General features: G+C 40.3%; 1 protein-coding gene across 1 annotated transcript in view; it reads left to right on the top strand.

Annotated features, from left to right (window-relative positions):
- Positions 1–23,665, top strand: part of ITPK1 (inositol-tetrakisphosphate 1-kinase) — a 160,568-nt gene that overhangs the window by 82,326 nt on the left and 54,577 nt on the right. Inside the window, exon 5 of the mRNA XM_067296961.1 lies at positions 11,727–11,844. Within this exon, the coding sequence (XP_067153062.1) occupies positions 11,727–11,844 (118 nt within the window). The remainder of the gene's footprint in view (positions 1–11,726; positions 11,845–23,665) is intronic.

Genomic DNA, 23,665 nt, shown 5'->3' with positions numbered 1-23,665 from the left:
AGCTAAATCCCTTGCCCTCATAGATTTCTTAAAGTAATGATGATATGATATCTTGACGTTATTCTGTGTACCTTTGTTACCATTTAAATAACTTAATCCATTATTTTTGCATGGATTAAATCTTGAAGCTTCTTTTTTAAAGCTATTTAAGTTAGAAAACTTCAGTGAGAATGATAAATTTTTTATTGAATGAGCATGTGTGCTAGATTCTGAGAGTTGTGAGAGATAAGTAATATATATTTATTCTTTAGTTCAGTGACCTGTATCTTTTTTGATAGTGCATAGAACAGAAGAATTATAACCTTATTAGAGATGCAAGGGCCTAATAAACAATTATTTAAAACAGTTTCTGATATAGGGGAAAAAAAAAACAACAAACAACTCCCCTCTCAACAAGAACCAAACCCAACCAAAGTTTCTCCTAAAATTCTCAGATTCTTCAAAACCTTGTAAGTTGAAATACCTTATTTCAAATAATAAGTACAAATAATTTTTTTTAACCACAGACTATTTGAAATGAAACTACTTTTTTAAACTTTTAGAAATGATAAGTGTTTAATACAGGAGGCCAAACTCACATATAACAGCTAATACAGCATAATATTAAGAAACATGTGGGGATACTGTTTCCATTTTCTAAGCTTTTGTTGGGAAGAAGGTATTTTATATAGTGCCGTTTGCATTTTTTCAGAAAGTAAAATATAATTTAGTTTCAGCACACAAATGCTTACTGCAGAGATCTCAAATTTCCACATTTTTCTTCAAGTGTATGCTGGAGGGAAGGAGACAGGAGTCCGTGTTTGAAAGTATGGCAAAACTCCCTGAAATCATAAATTTCTATCTGGGTCACCAAATTTGTTTGCTACTGTCATGGGTGATGGCATCAGTTTCACCACCTTGATCTTTTGATCACAATATTTAAGCTTTCTTTAGCACTTCAATTCCACCAGCTCCTCATTTGGTGCTGTTTTTAACCCTATAGGGTAAGCCTGACCTGCATACTTAGTACTGTCTTTGCTAGTCTCAAGAGCTCACTGCAGTTACAGGAATGCCATCTTGAAGCATGTTAGCCTGTAAACCTGAATTCTGGGTTGGTTGAATTGATCTTTGGTTTAAGTGTATTTTTAATGGTTGTTCACTGTCACACTTCTTGAACCCTGGACTGTAGGAAGAGTGGGGGGCAGGTGGGGAGGGGGTCTGTTGACTATCATGAAGGGATCGGCTAAACCAACGAAGAAAAACAAGCCTACTCCCAGGAGGCTTACATCTTCTCCGCAGCAGTCCACACTCCCAGTGGAAATTTTTAGACATACAGAAGTCGGAAAAGGTTGCAGACTCCTGATTTATAGGGGAGTTCTTACTTGGACAATATTACAGCTTTCACTATTGCTGACAAATCTCACTTGAGCTGCTTCATTTCAGAACAGCTGAGAAATATATTGTATTCAAATCCTGTGTACTGTGGTATATGGCACTGTGACCCCTCCCATTTATATGCCTGCAGGCAGCTGCCATCTATTAATGTACGTGCCTCTCTGTCATTCCTGAATGGCAAACCTGTCGAGTTGTGCCCTCGATCAAAGTTCGGAGGCACTGAACTGCGCTTCTATATCGTCCCAACTGCCCTTTTCCAAGATGTGATGTCCATGTCCTACAGTGAATTCACTCAAGTATTCTTGCATGTCTCAGGCTAGTTAATTCCTTCTTTATAAAAACACTGGAGCAACTTGTTATGAACAGTTTTAAATCATTGCCTTAAGAAAAGCTAACAAGAAAACTCATATTGCCCTAAAATCCTACTTTATCTCCTATTCAAGTATAGCCTTGTGTGCAGGTTCAACAATTCAGTCTTGCCTCTCCTTCCTCTCCCATTAGAAATAATAAATCAAGAGTGTTGTCATATTCAAGGTGACCCAAGTTAAAGAGGACATGGTAGTTTATTCCTATGCTTTGTTGTTTCATAGCACTCTGCTTCAGCTCTTGCTACCTTTGTTAATGTTGGAAATCATAGATCTTTCTTTTTAGTGGACTACAAAAGGAAATCAGCAAGAAACATTCCCTTAAGATCTGGGGCAGACAAATCTCAATTTTAATGCTAGCTAATGTTTCCTGTCCCAGTTCTTCTCTCCCATGCTCATTTCCAGGTTAGTCTGTGTTAACATTGTCTCTCATGTTTCATGTGCCTGAATTTTTTGTTAGCAATATGGCCTTAATCTCATGCAACATGTAAAGTAATGGGTGACCTATCAGGTCATTGATTTGGACTGGGGATATGCTTCTTGCAACATGTTGACTAATGTGTAGAGGTGAGAGCAGTCGTTGATCTCAGGGAGTCATGGAGAGTACTGACAGAGGTACATACTACTTGACACAGGATGTCAAATTCTTTCTGTAGGATTTACATAGTGATAAAGTGTTTTAAAAGTCTACATAGCACAAGAGCATTCTGTTTCCTTAGGTATTTTTGCAGTCCTGTCTGCTGCCTTTTAAGAATAACAGAGAGCAAATGGGAAGCAGGTTAGGCTAGAACAGGTTTAGGTTACAGTGAACCAAAACAGAAATAACTGTAATCCAGAGACTAGATAATAAGGCTGAAATTCAGTTCTCTGGTCTGTTCCCATCTCTGTTGCTGTAGAATGCTTATGTCTTTCTGTGCATCAGCTCACTGTCTCCATTTCATAAATGAGTCTCTCTTTCTTGGTAAAGGACTTCATAATTTTCCCATAAATATCAGTGTTAAAGTGGTTCTTTGATTCTTATGAAGCTGATTTGTAGTAGGTTGGTGGGAAATCTGAAGTCTTTTATTCTGCTAATACTATACAGTTGGATCATGTGTTACATGTTGTAGAAAGCAACGGTATTGCTCCCAGATCTGATATATATGCAACATGTAAGCCAGAGAACCCTTTACTTGCCTGTGGATTTGTTAATCAATAAGCAAGTGAATCATTAGAAAACCACTGTCTGCAATAACATAGTCTTTATATTTCTCTTCTGGAGCTCAAATAGGAGAGACAGATGGAATTGAGCATAAGTGTCTCAGCAAGTCAGAAGGAGAAGAAATAGTTTCCTGTCTCCTGACTTGATTGGTAAATGCAGTTGAACTAACTGCTTTGGTATAAGAAGGAAATAAATTGGGTGAAGAACACCCTATGGATACCGAGTATTATCTCATATTGACATCTTCTGTGCAGAGGACAAATAGTCAATCCTGCTCGCGTTTTGAGGACTCTTCTAAATTTTCATGCTCGTTTCATGTTGCAGGTGACAGTAGTTTTAGTCTCTTAACAGAAACAGTTCCCTTTTGAACATTTTGCCTAGTTCCAGTTTAGCATCGCTCGGCTCACAACAGCAAGCTTTGGCCAGACAGGCTCTAGAAAGTCTGTTGCAGGGCTGCACTAAAAAACTTGTCCAATTTTTGTTGCGAAATGCTTGGATCCGGCTGGCTAGTACCTTCAAGGCCTTCATTTTTAGGAATATTAAATTTAACCGCAAATGAAAATAATAAAAAGGCCAAGAATGTTAGGGGAGAACTTGATGTTCTTTCTTCTCTCCCCGTCATTAGTTCTTGGTTGTTCAGTAAACACTTTATTATCTAATGTATCTATTCTTTTTGAGGATAATGTCATCCTCCTGCATAGAAGTGCAACATAATGCATAGAGCATTAGAAGGGGCTTCTGTGATGTGGTTCGATCATCATTACATGATCTTGCCCATCCCATTTCCATCCCCAAGTGTGCTGGATTTTGGGGGTTTTTTTTGCAAGTTGTAAATTAGAGAAAATGGTAATAACTTCCTTTTGAGATTAATAGGAAGAACTCTTTATGGCAGCTAAGAATGGCTGTCATAGGAAAGTAAACCTGGTTGTTTTGTTTCTGATTGGAGCTCTGATATGAATTTGTAGTAGTTATGATTACATCTGATTTACAGAGCAGGTTACAGTAGTCACTCTGATGTCTGATGTAATCCTTTTTCTTCACAGATAGGGAGTTCTTCAGCACAGCAGAGTGGATGACTTGTCCACAATCATGTAATGTAGTGAAACTAGAATGTACATTTCCTTTCCTGGACTATATATATTTCTGACTGTGGATATGGAATTGTAATCTCTCCCAGCACCTTCCAAAACAGGAGAAGATTTCTAGCAAAGACTGCAGGGACCCATCTGAGCACATTTCTGAATGACATCCTATACTCAGTGAAACTAGGCTGTGGGCTTCTGGTATACATATGTGGCTGAGCTGGGCATAGCCTCTTGTCGCTTGCATGCAGGAAGTTTTCATTGACTGGCCGGTAAAACTTGTATCCACAAGCTGACAGAGCAGTGGACTGTTCTAGCAGTGTTGAAATACATGCCAGAGTGTGTTCGAAGGGTATGCTCTCACATCATTTTGGATGCAGGGGAGATTACTGCCCATCTCTGTCTCTGCTATATTATTTTTGTTTAGGGTTATTGAGAACTATTGGAAATTAGATGAGGTGTGTGTTCCCTAGAAGAAATAATTTGTAATAATCCACTTGTATAAAGTGTTTCTTTGTTTTGTTTTGTTTGATTTTATTTTCAACTAAAATCAATGAGCAACTTAGAAAAGAGACAACCTTGCAGGAGAACCTCTTGTACTGTGTGTGACCTAGCATAAGCATTGTGGTACTTCTGGCACCTGCATGCAAGTGGAAATAGTTTGGTTCCATTATTGTTTATTAAATTGACCTAAAAAATTCTGATGATCTTGAGCAGACCAGGCAGTCAAAAATTTGTGATGCTAATTTTCCTGCTATTGGATATAAATGTAACAGCAAGGTAAAACCTGACACCTGTCTTACTGTTGTCTCTATAAAGCTGTCTTCCAGGAAGCAGAGTGCAAGGCATCCTTGACTGCGAGAGGAGGAACAATCCGCCAAGCTACATTTATGACCTTTGGAAAAATTATTTTTTAGAGCTGTATTGTAGAGGCCTAGATCATCTCCTGCAAGAGCTGAATAGGAAACTGGCTTCCCATTTACATCAGTCTGTGTGCTTGCTCTCTGGAGTCTGTGAAAAACTGTGCTATGGTCTGCTGCAGAGTACCAATAGATTAGGAAGCCTCTTAGCATGCCCTTTTCTCTTGTTGTTTGACTGTTCTTGATTGCCTTGTAAAAAATAGTTGTTAAAGCAGACTCTGAAAATGGCAAGGAGGAGCTGCCTGCTGCTAGTGGGCTTTTAGCTGAAGACGACCTTTAGGGCTAAGCTTTGAGGTCTTCATGCCCTTTGGATGTGGTCTGGACTGCAATTCCACAGGAGAGTATTGGCAGGTGCAAGTTGTTTTTTGTTGCATTAAAGATTAAACGATGACTATCCAGTGATCTTCTCCAAAGCCAAAAAGATCTCACGTGGCATCTTGTGAAGTGTATGAACATGACCCTGTAAAGAAGAGAAATCTTTCCATTTGATTCATAGGACGCTTATTTTGGGGAGGGTAGAGACGATAATTAGTCTCCCCTCCTACCCGCAGTAGTGCTAGGCTAGGCTGATTGAACATAGATTATTTGTTGTCTAATAAATACTGTTATAGTCCTTGGTGGTTCCTTCTTGACCAGAGGAATGTGGGAGAGAAGTCAGGTGGGAAGAGGCATAGTCCCCAAGGTTCCTTTTCACTTGCTGATGCTTCAATTCCTGCCTTCTTAAAAGGAAGAAAATTGAACTGGAGTACTGTTTGACATGGCTACCACAGCTCCTGCCTTCCAGACAAAGTTTATGACATTGAAAAGTGAATATGTTTCTGTTTTGACTTGTGTAGGACACTGACTAGAGGAATTTGTTTTGCTCCCATAGAACAAAATATCCTCTGAACAGCTGCCTGTCATAGCTATACGGAGGCTTGAGTAGCTTTATTCATTGCAGCTTCCTATTAGTCTGTTCCATTCAAAATGATGGTTCAAGTGATGGAAAATCAATAGGGTTATTAATTTGTCCTTCAGAACTTTTCATGCAAAGGTTCTCTTTGCATTAGCCTTATTGAAAAGACAGATAACAAGCTATTTTTATGCCAGGCTTCTGCTGTCAGGTTGATGTAAATTTAAAATGTTTACTTCTTTTTTTCACCACCCATCTTCTGCAGCACCACTGTATCTCTTCCTGTTGGCTCTCCTACTCTGAGGGTTTCCAGGAAGAGCTCTTCTATTCTTGATCCTTAAGCTTCCTTGGAAGGGTTTGAGGCCAGGAGGAAGGAAAGTTAGTGGGACATTTTGGAAGGAAAGGAGTTAGGGGTTGGGAAGGGGAGGGTGCATTGTTCCTGCTGCACTAATTGCTTTCATCAGAAGTCCTGGCTTCAAGAAGGTGATACATGCCCTTGGAGACCAAGCGAGTGGAAAATACACATTTCAAACTTCTTTTCACGTGTTTTGCTGAAACAAGGCAAGAGAAAAATCAAAAGAAACTCTCAAAACTAAGTAATCTTTTTCTTCTTGGGAGCACAGGATGGGACATAAAGCTGAAATGGTCTGTTTGTGCCTGAATTCATAGGCCAGTATCTGTGCTTTTCCCATTTGAAAAACAATTTTCTCGTATGTTTGTGTTGGAAGAGCCTCACAAGCAAGCAAAATTAACTAAAAGCCTGTCCTTCAAGTGCTAACTGGTAGATAGCTTCCTATGGGTAGGTGTTTGTAAAACTAAATTTGATTGACTCTTGAAGGAAAAACAGGGAAGGCGACTACTCAGAAAGTTGCTTTCACATGCAGAGTAAACAGAAAAATAAGAGAGAAAATCCCTCACCCCCCTCCTTTCCCCTCCATCGCAGGAATCTCTTTCAGGTTTAGAGAGATGAACAAATGTGAGATCAGTGTATGTTCAAAATCCAGCTTGCCTATGCTTTTTCTTTTGAAAAATGTTCATCAAAAAGAGCATCTATGTCCAAGACGAGAAAAAGGAACTTATGTATTTTAACTCTGAATCTGATGCAAACTCTATCTGTGGCTTTAGATAAGTTTGTGTCTCTTTACATCTGTTTTTCCCCTTGAAAAATATTGGTCTGCTGTTAGAAACAGTCATCTTCATGTTTTTGTACACAGGAAAATGTACATACAAACAGTTGCTGTTATATTTGCTAACATTTTTCTATGGAACTTCTGTTTAATATTAAACAAAAATCATGGAAGTTATATTACGTAGTAATAAAATCAATTCAATGAGTCATTCAGTATCTCTTATCATCTAATGCCCTAATATTTGCAATAGATATGGTATCAAATTTCTGTTAAAATATTTTTAAAAGTATGTATATTTTAGCTACCTTTGGGTAGAACGACGAACAGCTCTATTCTCATATGTACATATGTTTCTAAAAAAAGCTTTTTTTTTAATCTTGGGGCTATATCCAGAGCTATTTAATAGGGAACATGAAATACTCAGTCTCTCTTTGATTTCAAGTTTCATTGCTGGCCTTCTGCCAGTAGTAGGGCTGGTACAGAGCATTACTGAACGCCAAGCCTGGAATACAAACAAAGGAGGATCTGCTAAAAAGTCCTTGTTTTTTCTTGTTTGCTTTTGTTATGTCAAAGATTAGAAAGAGGAAAACATAGACATTGTCTGGGTCAAGCTGAACTGCAGCCCAGGGACAGAGCCCTTTCAAAATATTGTTAGGAAGCCTAAATATCCTCCAGATTGTTGCCTGGATTGCTAGAATCTGCTGTTGGATACCAGTCTTTGGTAAATCCAAGGTTGTTTTGTTGGGGTGACCGGAGATAAGTTGAACATTGAAAGTTTTTGCTTTAAACCTATCTGTTGGCTTCAGTGTTTCTGTTTTTCTTCTGCATCTGCTCTGTTTTTCAAGTTCGTGTTTGTAGTAGCTCATGCGCCATCACAGTTCTTAGACTCAACCCCTTTGTGGTCATCCGTAGGTCCGTATTTCTGGTAGGGGAAGCCATTCTGTGCTGTGGGAAGACCGCTGCTACTTAGGCAACATCAGGACTTTTCCAGCCTGTTGAGTGATCTTCTTGATCTTATATTCAGTAAAATATGCTGTCTGAATGAGCAGCAGTTCCCAGGAAAGAATGAATGTTTACATGGTACCATAGTTATTCCAGTGAATCAGGCAAAATTTATTTTTCCTATTCTAGTTTCCTGTTATGGGAATTAGGTATTAGTTATTAGTAGTTAATTAATATTATTAATTAGGGTGTTTTTGGTATGGGCTTTTTTTGAAGTACTCTTCTGTGCGTAGGTATTGGAACTCTTTCTTTTGCATGCGCTGGTGAGGTATTGGAGTGAGGTAGAGGAGATTGGGATAATGTTGGCAAAGTAACATGCCCAAGGGGGACTGGGTGATTTGTCTTGGTATCCTTCTGCAACTTGATGGTTCTGCTTTTGAAATGCAGAGCTAACTCTTTGTGATGGAAATCCAAGGGCTATACAATACCATAAGAACAGATTCAGAGTTGTAAGGACTTGAATGCATTTTGATGCACATGTCTCTTAAACAGTGTCGATCCTCAGGGGTTACCACTAGCTGTGCTCAAATAGAGATAGCCTATGAAAATATGTTGGCCTTGCTCTACACGGAGAGACTTTGCTTCAAAAGGGAAGCCTTTTCTGGATTCAGTTAAAATGAGAGGTTTGTAGCTAATCCCCAGAAGATTAGCTCCAGAATACCCTTATTTCTGCTCCCAGTCCTTTTCTTTACTCAGATGATGCAGATCTTCACTGCTCTGTGCTGACAGTCTGAGTTTTACCATCCCTGTGCCCTTTGGCTGCCTGAGTGCCTAAGCTTGTAAAAGAAGGATAGCTGGAGAATGGTAACTGAAATGGGTTTGGTGCCAAGAAATTTGCTATTCTCTTCATAAAGAAAGCTTGTGTTCAGGCTCCTGTGTATGTTTGAAGGGGCTGTCTACTTACACTCTGTGAGGTTCTTTTTTTAACTTTAGAATATTTCCTTGAAGTTCTCCAGACTCTAAAGGGCTTCTGGAAAACAGCCCCCACCTTTGTGTGCATTGGTATTTTATCCATTTGCCTTAGAGTTCATTGTAGTCTCCTTAAGGCAGCTGGAAGAGAAGTCGGTCACTGGAAAGTCAGCTTAGATGCTTGCTTCTATTGAAGTATTGCCTGATATAAAATTGCTTCGGGAGCATGCTTTTGTTCCTGTTCCACTTCATTATGCTGTGCCAAGCTTAGGGCTTAGATGATTTTTTTTAATCGGTTTAGAGTTACTATCGTTACAAATAAAGCACCATCAAGTCTCTTACAGAAAGCACAAAAAGGTAAGGCCCCTTCTGGAAATACCTAGAGTAACATGAACCAGCATAATACATTGATCACACAAGTACACAGGAAAGTGAGGAATAGTCATTAATGCTGAGCTGAGTATCAGTAAGCTTTGGGAGGGTGGATAAGGGACTAGAGGAGAGGGAAAGATCGTTCACTCCTTGGAGGTCGGTGTGAGTGTAAGCACTAATGTGAAGGAGATGGAGGCCAAAGACAGGAGAAATGAATGTGTGAGGGGGATGATGAGGATGTGCACAGTAGGGGATGGGGAGCTTGAATTCAGCGCAGAACCAGAGGCCACTGAAGGCAGGGGGGTAGGGGAAATCACCACAGTATGAAAGGAGGAGCAGGGACATGCATCAGAAGGACTTCAGGATGTTTGCTGTCAGACCTCCGCTGAGCTCACGTTTCAGAACCACGTACTTACATGGCTCCACACCACGGTATTGGCTGAGGTCTTTGCTGTCTTTAATACATTCATCCTCCCAGTATGCTGATGAAGTTGCACAATTTGTTAGCTTCCTGTCTTTTAAGCTGATGCAGGGAGAGACAAAAGAGCTGTCTTGTTATGCTTCAGGTATGTTGAAACTCAGACTTTCATGATCAGCAAGTTCAAGCTAGCGCCCTAATCACTGCGACATCCTCATATCGTAGGAGGTCTTCTGGCTGTTGTGTGAACAGGGCATGTGTGTAGAGAAACACAGATGTATTTGCTTAAGATGCCTGAGGTAACAAGTTACTCTGTCTTTAAAAACAGATAAATCTTTTCTGTGTTTGAGAGCTGACCGAGTCTCTGGTACCTTCCAATGACAGTGCCTGGTTTTGTCGGTAACTGTTCTCTCTGCCTGAAACTCTGGATGTGCTGGGGGCAGCAGACTAATGAATATTACCTTCTGTATGTTCTGGGTGTTAATGACTTGAAATGAACCCATCTCACACTCCAGCAAGCCAGAAGGGGCTTTTTATCCAGGGTCACTGCTTGCAAGAGTAAGACCCAGCAGCTGGATCTGACAGTCTCAATGACCGACTCAGAAAAAGGCTCTATCCCTCCTTTTTCCCAGGTAGCAGCACAGTTAAGCATGTCTTTGGGGAATTTGCTCTGTACGTTCTGCAGGGATTATTATATGTCAGGCACATGTATTGCCACTGAATTGTGCATCATGGCCCTGTGAAGGAAAGCCATTTATGTGCTGTGATTGATGCTGTGAGTTCGCTAAACCCCCATGCTGTATCCTCTTAGCCTCAAAAGAATAACCCCTTTTCAGCAAGCCATCAATTCAGACTATTTAGTCAACAGCAAGCAACAACTTGCCACTGCTTTAAAAAAACAAAACAAAACAATAAACCCAACCCACTCCGCCAGTCAGTGTTTGGGCAAAGTCACTTGCTGGGAACAGATAATCTCCATTCTTTTACCTCCAGTTCAGTATCTAGCAAAGTGCGTCTCCCAGGGCCACCTCATCATACTTCTGAGTATCTTGCAGAGTTTTGTTCATTCTCTGAAGCAACCAGCATAGGGAAAATAGGGTTTAATGCAAGTAGTCACTTGCAGAAGCATTTACCATGCATTTGCACAAATGCTTTTGAAGAAATGATGGAAATGCAAAGATGTTTTGGGGAAGTTGCATTAAACAAAGGCAGATTTTAACTTTGGAAATGTTTGTCTGATTTTGGGTGGGTAAGATGGATGCTTATTTAAGCCCACTGATTTTATGGGGAGAGGGTTGGGGTGAGGATGAAGGAATGGAACCCAGCTTATCTTGCAATATCTGGCAGCTATGTATATGTTCATGGCCAAGATCAGTGCAGTCATGACCTCAGGGAATGGGGAACTGAGTTACCAAGATGAAGATCCATAAGGATACTTTTTTTTTCTTGTAGTTAGGTGAGGAGAGTCTGAGCTTAGAGAAGTACCAAGATGGATGCTTTCAAAACTCCAGGAGGACACACTAAAGCAGCAGTCTCCGCAGCTCTGCCAAACAATTTCCAGCCCTTATCGTGCAGCTCTTAGCACTGTGTTCAGCACAGTTAGAGGACAGTAATAATAACAACATTAAAGAACCCAGATTTAGTTCTGAGCTCAGCTCAGACAGTTTTGATGTTCATGTGCAGTAATTCAATGCAATTGCAAGGCTGACCCCAAGATAGCAGTATGTCATCTTTCTTCTCCTAATTGCTTTTCTCAGCCCTGCTCACAGCTGTTATTGTGGCACTTTGCCACTGGCTCCTTCAGAGACGATGCGGTTGCAGCACAGGTTTCACTGCTGATGGTGTGTCCACAGGAGGAGTTTGCCATCCTAAAACAGTTAGCTGTCATGTTTGTGTTTATTTCAAATGTCAGTGTCTAGACTGGTCACTTCCTGCATTGCCAATGTCTCTTTGCCTTCTCTTGAAGAGAAACTAGAGATTGATTAGGGTATTTAAGTCAGTATTTTTCACACGCTTCAGCCAACCTAATGCCATTTTTTTACTCCATTGTTTGTTCTGCAGGAATATATTGATGCTCACCCTGAAACCATTATCCTGGACCCTCTTCCAGCTATTCGGACACTTCTGGACCGATCCAAGTCTTATGAGCTAATTCGGCAAATAGAGGCATACATGCAAGGTAGGCCAATCACCTGCTCTCCCAGAAGACTTTTTTGGGACTTCTAAAGAAAGCAGCAGCTGGTTTCTGGGGGTGGACACGTCATTTTAAATAGTGGTTTTGAGCCCCTTGCATTCTGTCTCTCTATGGGAGCACAAACACTGAAACATTCCTATGTCACAGGATTGTCCTCTGGAATCCAATGCTCTTGTTTTTTAAAGTATAAAAAGGAGGTTTGGATCTGGTTAAAATATGATGTGGGCTTAGTGGGGAGCACATTTATTACAGTGAGCACTCCCAGAAATTTCCTGGAAAACATTTTCTTTTGTGTCTGCTGGTAAATTGACATGATTGTACAAACTTAGCAGCTTGTTATGGAAATCCTGAGGCCTGAGTTTGGGGGAGATTTATGGAAAAAGAAAAATTCTTTCTGGAAGGGACTGCAAGACGTGAAGTTGTAGAGTGAGCTAAGATGTTTCAGAAATACTGGAATCTTACTGCTTTAGCTAATTGCTAGAAAGAAACATAAAGGCGCTTCTGGTGTTGGCTAGTTACCTGATGTAGACTGTTCTCTTTAATTGGCATCACTGGAGTTGTATGCCGATATTTGGAAGGACACCCCTTTTGGGCCTGAATGGTTCTGGTATCTTACCATTTAATTAAGTTAGGGTCTTTAGTTCCCTTTCTATTTCTGTTATTGTCATCCTAACCTGATGTGATTAGGTTCTGTGCTGATCTAAAGACTTTAACGTATTATTCTTTTGACATTAAGGGTTTTTTCTTGCTTGCCCTTAAACAAAAGGGGAGGGAGACTGCTAACACTTGGTATTTTACACTTTTTTTATGCATCTTTTCACTGATAGTATCTAATGATAGCTAGTATTTAGCAACTACAGTGCAGCTGTTTCTTGAAATATTTCTTGTCTTTTGAGATTAAATCTAGAGCAGCTCTTAAAGTAACTGTACTATACTCTTTGACTATACTTTGGGGAAATTGCTTTTCTGAACTATGTTCTAATGTGGTGGTGTTGCAATTACCATTATGATTGTGTTATCCTTGTCTTTACGGGCAGAGAAGGAGCTTGTCAATTTGTATTTTTGTAAATGTGAATTTATAGGCCTACCGCCTGGCCCCAAAAGTAGTGTCTTTAGGAGCCTCTCAAATATGTAAAAATAAAAATAAGACTAATAATTTGCAACACCTCTCTCTTATGCATTGGAATCTCTTTAGGAGAAAATGTTCAATTAGTTTTAAAGGATTTTGTTTTGGAATGGTTCTTGCAGTGTATGTGAGGGGGAGAGAAGTTCTGAGTGAAACCTGTGCTTTGCAGAAGTGGTTGTTTTTTGTTCTGACAGTGGAGAGGTTCAGTATTTTTTATTGTTATTGATATTATTATTGTCTCTATGGAAACAATATGCTCAGGAGAGCATACGGTTTTTGCAAGTAATTTGTCTTGCACACATTTCAGCCTCCTCTGGTCAAACCAATGAGAAAAAGGAATAAGTCCTTAAGAAGGAAAAAAAAGTAGGTTTGGATTCAGTTAAATCTGACATTTTGAAGAGAAGCTGTTAATAAAATTGAGGAATTGGGGAGGGGAAAGCAGTTTTCACCGACCATGGCGGTGTTAGGTGGCCATATCCCCCTCTGTAACTACATCTCAGCTTATTTCTATCTCATCATCAAAAATACCATGACAGAAACCTTGAATTTAGCTTTTGTATTTAGCAGGGGAAATCTCAAGAGAGCAGAATAATTGGCTAACTTGTTGGCCTGGCCTGGCCTAAGTAGATCAGTCTCTGTATTCCTGCATGTAATGATTTGCAGTGAGAGATTGAGGAGACCAAAAAAGGGAGGTCCCTATAGACAGCATGGTGTATTTTTTCCCCTCCTTGTTTTCACATGCCAAATTGGGTTTTCTGCTTTGCTACTGTCTTGTGAAACTCCAAGACCGTGAGCACTTAGAAAACTCAAACAAGAAGTAATACACTTGTAAATAGAATGAGGTATTAAGAGCTTCATTTTTTTGTTCTTCCATTTCAAAATGGAAGTCACTACCAAGAACAATATTGTAGTATTTAGCTGAAACTAGACAGCCTGTTTTATCACAAGATACAAATTTGATGTGATGGGTTAAGTTCAGTGCAAGAGGTTATCTCTTCCAAGGGAATGTCTTGAATCTAGAGGGCTGAGTATTTGTGTGGGGAAGAATCTTATGCTTGGGAAAATCGTTAAAATGAAAATTCAATGTCACACTTAGAGACCAGTTTTAGATATAGGTGATCATCACCTCTATGTTTGAATTATGGTGTAGAGTAACTAGAAGTGTAGCGTAGTCTGTCTTTATGATCTTCACTTTACATTTCATGTCAGCTCTGTAGATCTTAGAAGAACTGTATAATTAAAGATATGCATCAGTTTGGTTAAAGGGAATACGAGCATGTGCTCTGCTCACTCCAGTATGCACAGCGCTGAAGCCTCCTGCGTCTGTTAGCTGCATCTTTGAAAATATCAGGTTTGCCTGAGATGACCGCAATCTGCAGCAGTAGGGCTCAGCATTCTATAAGCAGTTTGATTTTAAAAGTAATTATCTTTTAGATGTCCAAATTAATACCTTACCTGTCCTTTCAACAGTCAGTTCTCAATATTTCCTGGAAGAGGAGTTCCCATTTGAAGTATCTAAAACTGGGGTATCCAGAAATCATTAGGCATACCGAAAGTCTTGTAGCATGCTCTATATGGAGTCCAGTGTCTAAAAGATAAGCAGTTTGATCTAGCCTCAGTGGAATGGGTGGGAAAAATGCTTTGTGGCATGCTTTTTGTCTCTATTACCGTAGCCTGTGGCCTTTGAAGGAACTGAGGTGGAGGAGAACTACATATAAATAGGCAAGAGCTGTACATGCAATTTGGGGCAAAACAGGGAAATGAACATGAACTTTCCAGGTCCTAAACTGACACTATAACCAGACAGTCCTTGCGGAAGGGTGCAGATTCACGTTGCACCCAGTGTGCCAGCATGCAACTAGCAGTTGTTTGGGTGAATTGTAGAGATTTTTTTTTTTTTCCCAGATTCCAGCCTTACAAGGAAGTGGGAGTCTCACCTAAGAATTTTAGTAAGAGGTACTTTAGCATTGATTTTAGTGGATTATTTTTTGGAAGAAATAGTCTGATCTGGGCTGTGACTTCCTCTTTCCTGTTCTCTGTTATTTTGCACACAAGCTCTAAAAGAGCTAGTCATTCAGAAACCTTCACTTCTGTGTCTTTTTCAAAAGACTTTAAAAAATAGTTTGCATTCCCAGCTTGTGTCCTACATAGCTGGCAGGTCTCTCCAAAATAAATCACTGAAAAGTTTTGTTGGCGTAGCAGTCGAGTTCTCTCACCAGTTGTGCTGCTTTGTTTACTTCTCTGTGAAGAATGACTTCTGATATCAAAATGCTCTAGATTGGATACTCTAATGTTTGGTGAAAGGTTAGGAGCATGATTTAATGGAAATTTCATTTTTAACAGGGGATTGTGTGGCTGGAGCTGTCTCAGCTGTTTTCAAGCTTTGACCTCTTGAAAAATAACTAAATTCTCTGATGCCATGTTCTAAAGCTGTGATCTTGCAGCCACAGAACTTCAAGATCTGACTTTTTAAATTATGCTTAAGATGGTAGTAGATAATCACTGTGACTAGGCTTAGGGATCTAGCCTTTTTACATTGCATTTTTAGTTTAAAGGTTAAAAGGTTTTAAAATTCCCTACGTATCTTACAAGTAATAATCTAAGCTGAAGGAATTAAAACCAGAACTGAGATAAACATGCTGTTCACTAGTTGCTCTACTTAGTATTTGCATATATAACTCAGCTTCCTTTTCTGTCTCAAGTGACTAACAGGTTTCTCGGGATAGTGTTTGGACTTAAGTATTGCAGACCCTGGAGATCATTTCTTTAATCACTTGCATGTGGATTTTTTTCATGATTTTAATATCTTGTTCTTAGATTCTTCAATAATTCCTGTAGAAATTTTAGATTTGCAGTTAAATTTGTCTTCATAAGGTTCCCCTAGAAGACAGTTTTGTTGTGTGAACTAAGTTGTTACTCCTTAATTTCCCTCTCTCAACAGCCTTCTTTGAAGTACAGGAACTATTCCCTGAGGACACGCTAAACAATATAAAACCATTTAGCTATTATATTTTCATCTCAGTATGTAATTGAAACCATTTATGTTTGATTGTTTACTATATTATGAGATGCTGCTGCTGTGTGTGCTGCTTTCTGATTTTCAGGAATATCAAGGAATGGAGCACAGCACCATTCTTTTTTTCTCTGAATTTCTTAATTGGATTCTTGTCTTTCTGTCTGTCTGTCTTTCTGTCTTTCTCATAATTAAAGAAATACTTCTTGAACAGCTGCATATATCTTCTGTGACCAGAAGAGAGAAGCTCAGCATGTTGTAATGCATAAGGCACTTGATTTGGGACTCTGGGTTTTTCTGCTCGTCACTGGATCTGACTTGCTGCGTGACCTTGGGCACAGCAGGTCAGCCCTGTGCATCTTCCTTTTCTTGATGCTTGTCTGCTTGTCTTTTCCCTTTAGATGTCATGTTTTTCAGGATGGGAACCCCTTCCTCAAATATTCATATACACACTCTGATACAGTAAGTCTCTGATGCCAAGCAATGTTCCTAGGTGTTGTTTTAATAGATGCTGTAGATCTATTGTTGAGCAGAAAACTGGGTATCTGCAATTAGATGCCGAAGTAGGTAGCCTGGTTTTGGTTTTGGAAGGTGTGAAACACATATATTTCTGGAGTACTGCATGCTCAGGACTTGTCAAAATTAGGCCACCCAGTTAAAGTGCCTGAAAATAGCTTTAGATGTATAACTTTAGGCATTCCCCTTTTGAAACTATGGTCACTATTATCTGGCCTACTTTTCTCAGCAATTTTGGTCAGAGGGGAAGGAGAAGACTGTTACTGCAGCTCCATTTTAGGCACCTTTTGTCTGTATTTGAAGCTCCTAATAAGGTGAAAGGAAAAATCTGGTTTTAATTTAAGGGCTCTAAATCATCCACCTGAGGATCCCTTGTTTATGCAGGGACACATCACTTAAGCCTCTGAGTTAGAGGCCTGCTGTTAGCCACTGCAAATAACCCTTCGAGTGTTTGGATGCAAAAGTCTCCCTGGCTGATAGTGCATCCTCTTTCCACTAAGAACACATGCAAACAGATGTTTCATTAACTCACTGCAAGTATGGTGCATGTTCACTCATTGCACTTTAATTTCTGTCTCAGAACTAGTGTGCAAGCATGGAGGGAAGTAATTGGAATGAAATTAATATTCTCTGTGGCTGCAAGGACTTCGTCCAAAGAGCATCAGTACACAGTAGCCTTGCATGTGACAATGCTTTGTACTGTGGCTGTCAGCGCTTTCAGTACATCTCAGCCCTGCTGTGTCAAACTGGAAGGACTGTGGGACTTTTGACCCAAGGAGATATCACCTGACATCTTTCTCAAAAAAGCTCATTCATTCACATGGGAGGGGGTTGACAGAGAGATGTGGCCATCTTGGTATTATAATAAACAAGCTCTGGCTTTGAAATGTAAAGCAGACAGCTGCTTCCAAAGGACTAAAACTATTCTGTGAGAAGTAGCAGGAAAAGAAATAGGGATGACACAGAGGGAACCCAGAATCTCCTTTCTTGTACAGTTGCACAGCTTACTCCTGTAAGGTAGTTTAAAAAAGGATTTTCTGAGGTAAAAATGTTGAAAATTAGATGTGAATATACTCACCTTTCCCTTCTTGTCCCTCTCAGTCTCCCCATGTTTTTGTTATTTTGAGGTACCAGCTTTGTGCCAGAGTGGATGGGAACCCCAGACGGTTGGGTACCTAGGTGGAAAGGAACAGACTTGTTCACAGTCCCTGCTCCCCATGTTACCCAGCCAGGAGTGAGGTTCTGCTGGGCAAGGCATGTCAGCTAGGTAATGTCCAAGCTGATTCTGTAGTCCAATACGGACACAAAGCCTGGAGACTAAAATAAAACTGAAAGCATTTCTGCAGTTTGGCTCCTAGTATGCTAACCAGAACTCCTTGAACTAATAAACTATCTTCATCTTCTGTTCCAGCAGTCTTGATGGTTATTGAACTTTCAAAATAAGCCTGCCTATAAGGTTTAGATGTTACTTCTAGATGCACTTAGGCTTCATCTTTCAATCTTGTATGCTTTTCTGGCCAAATATGTGGAGTCTGCTTCCCACTTTCAATCTCTTTTGCTTATCAGCATCTACAAAGAAAGCCTTTTATCTTTTTTTTGCATAGTAGCATTGGAAACATTGGTTTTACATTCATGTGCATCATTTCAAAGCATTTGTATACTTGATAAAGCTGAAAACATGCACAATTGATAGCAATTCAAGCAAGAGCTTCTGTTGAATTTTGTGTTTGTGTTTGGGTGGAGCTAAAGAAAGACTGACTCAATCAGATTGTTGGGGTAAAGATAAAAGCCATATTGCACTCTGCTTCATGGGGCATTCTTAAGGCATCTCCAGTTTGGGTTTTAAGACCAGAGTGCAGAATAATTCTTGAAGACAATTCTCTCTTTAGAATAAGAAAAGGAGGAGCAGGGATTCTTTTTCTCATGAAGAAGTCTTCATTGAATAAACTGGATGTTTTAAATTCCAGCACAGTTGTTTCAAGTTATTCTGATCATCTTAAGCCAAAATTTCCCTGGCTGGTATCCAGCAAGGGAAGATGCTTTCCCCAATACTTGTGTGCTAGAAAAAGTAAAGAAGAGGCAACAAATGGTAAATTGATCACAATATCAATGTAAAACTCAACTGGCAATACTTGTTGCAGCAGGTGCCTTTCTCATTGATGTTTCTACTCATGTTGCGTAAGACCATAGGTCAAGAGAAAAGTTTTGAAAAATAGGACCTTTCATCTGATTTAGAAGCCAGGACCCAGCTGGTAGAACATTCTTCAAGTTCCAGTGAAGTGTCTTCATGTTACTTTTGCTGCTGAAGAAGCAGCTTGTTGTAAGATGTGATATAATAGTCTAGCCTGGACAAGAAAAATAACATCCATCAAATTGTCCCAGACTAGGATTTGGCCAATATGTGAGACCTCTAGTTAGATTTTAATTTCTCCTAATGAGGAGTCTAGCATGACTTTAAGACTTTGTCAAATTAGCTTGGGGTCAGCTGACAGTAACAGTGCCTGAGAGATTCCTCAAAGAGGATGCCTTCGCTTACCAGTGTCACTAGCATCCAGTCTAAAAGCAGTATCAGCTGCTTTTTCATTATCTACTGGCTTTGTGTAACTGTTATGGCATCTGAGCATATCAGCAAAGAAAATAATGGATGCTTGAGTGCCTTTTTGTTCCTTGATATCAGTAGACTGTTCTGTCTCGTGCATTCTCTGTGTAGCTTTCTGTAGATAAAGTAGAAGAGGCTGCAAGTGTGAAGTTTGATGGGAGGGACTTGAGATTATCTGAATTTCTTGTGTAGTTTGTTATTAAGCGGAACCAGCTCTATGATGATTAATGACTTGCCTTCCTAGACAAGGTTATGAATAAAATGTCATCATCATTTGATACAGCTCAAAGATTTTGTCTTTCTTCCTGTTTTGGGCACCTTTCTTACAGTAATGATTGGAAATTGCTGATTTTTCTTGTTGTTTTTTCAAATTTTTGAATTCTGTGTACAGGGGAAAATGAAGATGTGTGTGTCCATCCATAGACGTGCATGATTGTATGGAAACTGAACTCTTCTGGAATGTCAGTAGCCACAGTTACTTAAGGTCATTATACTGCTTTTATGTAAAGGAAACAAAACACTGATTCTGCAGGATGCAGCTTAGATCGATGAAACTGGAAAGATGCTACACTGAGAACAAAGCATGGTAGTGCTATGGGCATATGTTGCATCCTGTTTGATGGGCAAAATGAATTGCTTTGAGCATGTTTCAGAGGGAAATTTGGAGGGAAATATGTAGCTTGTTTACTTCTGTGCACTGAGAGTGGGCCACTGCTTGTTAAATCAATTTAAAAATAATCTGAATAGTAGAAAAAAGATGTCTCCTAAATGGCACTGTCTGGACATGTTGCTCAGGTTGCTTTCAGTATTTTTGGCCTGTTAGAGTTCTTTGAAGTTGTCAGCTGAGGATTGGATAGATAGATACTAGTCAGCATGTTGAAATAACTTTCCAAAAAAAAAAAAAGAACTCCACCCCTTTGAGAGCTAACATTAAGTAAACGGAAATGTCACAAAGTACGAGACAGAGACCAAAGACAGAAATAATAAACTGCTTTCAATGTGGTAAGTCAAACATTCCATCCTTAGTGGTGTTCCAGTACATTTATTATCTCTGTGGAAAAGGTGGATGAACACAGGGTGGCAAATCTTTCAGACAAACCCAAATTGTTTGTTTTTTTTCCAGGTTATGGGAGGCAGGAATATCAGGTGGGCCTACCACAGGTCAGGGAAGAGCCAGCATGATGACAGATCAAGTTTATTGCAGTCTCTTGGGCCCACAAAGAAATAATATGAACATTCATGCATTGTTAACTTCTGAATTGACTCACTGCTCAGGAAAGACCTTGGCGTCACTGTGGACAGCGCACTGGAAACTCCTGCCCCCTGTGCCTCAGTAGTCAAAAGAGAACATGCCAACAGAATCAAACAAAAAGATTATGGGGGCCAAAAATAGCATTGGAAGATACAGAGCATACAGTTATGGAAATAAAATGCTTTCTCGCCCCAGAAGACTGAGTTCAGTTCTGCTTCGCTGAATTTAAAAATACACATTAAAAATGAAAAGAATTCTAGGGAGAAGGGGCTGTGATTGGGGCCAAGAGACAGCCACACAAGAAGATAGTGAGATAAACTTGGGGCCAGAAGAGATGGAACAAAACCTGGGCAAATAAAAAATGAATAAATGGAAAAGGAGAAATGTTCTCCTTTTTATCTTTTCCTACCATGTCAAAGTAGAGATTTCCCATAAAGCTTATTCCATCTGTGGAATTGCTATAAAATATCAACTAAGAGCATAGTTGGACTGAAAAAGAAAGGAAACTTTCACAGTTGTATTAGATAAAGCTTCTAAACAAATAGCATATATTTATAAACAGTCGTGCTTTGGGATGCATCATAATGACTGGTGGAAGTTAGAAAGAAACTCCATTTATGAACCCTGAACTTCCATAACTTGGGATATGTTGGGGGACAGCTTGTATGCACTTTTCTCTGAGCTTCTGCCACTTGGCAGTGGATTTCAGATGAGATGACACTATCAGCTGAGCTGTGGTCTCATTTGGCTTGATAATGCCTGTGTTCTGTTCCCGTCTCCTGTGAAGTAACAGTGCCTGAAAGGACAGTGATAGTTTAAAGAGTTTTCCAGTTCTGCATAAGTTCTAAACCTGGTACAAGTAGTAATATTTTGGCACTTTTACCATCTCCTGAGTAAAGTCTTGGGATTTTATATTAATTATTATGAGCTCTCTGCACGTTAAATGGGAACTTCAAATAGAGCCTTGAAGTGTTAAAGCTGCTATCCTTCAGAAGTATAGCTGGATGATGTAGTTGTAACTGTCTTTTCTTCTGTAATTCTCTCTTTCACTGTGTTAAAGCACACACTAAGTAAAGCTCTGTGGAGTGAGGCGAGGATGTGCCTGTGGGGGCAGAGCCATGGCACTTCTGAGCAGGTGCTGATAATATATGACAGGGTCTTAACATTATGAACACCCTTGAATGAGTTTGTCTATTAGTTCTTGTTCTACTAGAGGATCAAAGAGGTTTTCCTCCAGATCACTCTTGTGTGTTGTTTGAGATAGGGTGTTACTTAGAGCACTGGGACCTCTCAGTGACTTTTAAACTTCTTGTTTCATTTCCTCCGTTGTTACCTAACAAAATCCCAATGAAGACTGACTGGTTGCAAAATTTCTCCCCCATGCGAATATAAAAATGAATGAACAGATAGTACTTTCCCAGTCTCACCCTGCTGGTTGCCTTACAAGTCTGTTCCATGATCAGAATACTTGCTGTGTCTTTCCCTTTCTGTGGCTCAGCTGCTAGCTTCTTTAGTGTCTCCTGGGATGAGGAGAGTGAGATTTCAGCTGTTACTAAGCATGTTAACTTTAGACGCAGCATCAGGATTCCTACACAAGGGAGTGTTCATATTCCAGTTTCTTCTTAACCAGCTTGAGGACGCAATGGGAGTGTTTGCTCTGTCTCAGACTGAGTGCCCGCAAGCAGCCAGCAATGAAATCTATCCTGCAGAGATGCAAAATGTCAGTGTTGCAAATACTTCTACCCCACACCATCGTTACTGATATAAATAATCTGATTAAGGTCCTTCTCTTGACCAAGAGGTACTAAAATAGTCTGAAGAAGGTGAAAGACTTTAATATTCAGAAAGAGTTACAGCCCTTCTGATTTGTATTTTGATAGCATTTGAAGATCCACTGAGATCTTGACCCTGTGTGAAAGTTTCACTTCACTGAAACATTTCTTCTCTTAAAACTGAGAGTGCTTACTCCTTCACACCAGGTTATTTGGTTGCTGGTGCATGGACATGATGCTTATCCAGGCGAGCAGTAGGGAGACTGGATTTGAGCCCCATCCTGTGCTAAGTCCTGATCCATATTTAATACCTCTAGTCTATGTGCAGCATTAAGGGCAAGGTGTATGTCAAGGGAGTTTCTGAATCTGCCAGAATATGGCGCTAAGATTTTGGGATCCACAAGGCCAGTGACTATTAAGCAGTTTCATTACAGCCAAATGTGCAGAACAATTTTGTTTTTCGAATAGGTCTGGTTCTAGAGCTGTCCAGCCTGACTTGCATTACCTGATATTTGAAGAAATGCAGTGAATAGAGCCTCAGGGCCAGGAGCCAGACATTTCTGATCTCTTGTGAGATTCAGGGCCTTGACTCAGACCCAGTTTACTCTCTGGATCTCTGAAACACCAGCTACACTTGCCTGCTTCATAGGGGAATCCTCCCGAGGAGGGTTAGTCAGCACTAGAGAAGCCTGGGAATGTGGCGGGTCCGATCCTGGCTGATGTGTGAGGGGACAGCGATCGTTTGTTTGCCATGGTAGGCAGAGGAAGCATAAGACGTGATTGGTTTGATTTGCAGCAGAGGGAGTTAAGTAGGGTAAGATTTGGGGGGGGTGGGGTTGTCTGCAGGGCTGCTTTAGCGTTGGGACAAACTAATGGAGTAGTTATGAACCTCCTTGACTAGAAGTTTTAGGAACAGATTGGACAAACATCTGTCAGTGATGGTGTGAGCATTTCATCTTGCCTGAATGCAATGGGATGGGGATAGCTAGCTTTGTGAGGTCCTTTCCAGACCAGTGCTTTCCGATGTTAATTGGCCTTCAGAATGAAAAGCATCAACTAGTTAAAGCTTGAGCCAGCAAGCTTAGCAATGTCTTGCTGAAATTGTAATAGACACCTGCCCTGTGTGGGCCCAGCGTGAGGGAGACCTGTCCCACGCATGTCCACCCATGCTGACACAAGAGCTAAGCGGTCTGAGTTGGTTCGGGCTGGCACTGAGGGGATGTCTCCGTGGGTGAATGCAGTCACACTCAAACGTGCTTGGCCGCACTCCCTTGTGAAAAGCAGTATGTTTTAGCTGGGCACAGAGTCACGTCACTGTGGCTATGAGACTTCTGGGCCAAAGCTGACTTGTTTCCGCCTAGTTTGGGACGCTGAAAGGGGAGCCATGGTCTGTCTGCACCTGTTCACGCAGACGTAATGCATCAGGAGCAAATGTTTCTCCTCTGGTGCAGAAAGCTGTGGCATGAATTTGTTGCTTGCTTCATGAGGGTGAGGTAGCTGAAGGATGCATTCCTCAATCAGCAGGCTC

The sequence above is a fragment of the Apteryx mantelli genome, chromosome 4 (assembly GCF_036417845.1).
Source record: "Apteryx mantelli isolate bAptMan1 chromosome 4, bAptMan1.hap1, whole genome shotgun sequence".
In the NCBI taxonomy this organism is placed as follows: domain Eukaryota; kingdom Metazoa; phylum Chordata; class Aves; order Apterygiformes; family Apterygidae; genus Apteryx; species Apteryx mantelli.
The sequence above is the reverse complement of the archived record's forward strand: the minus strand, read 5'-3'. Positions and strand labels throughout refer to the sequence as shown.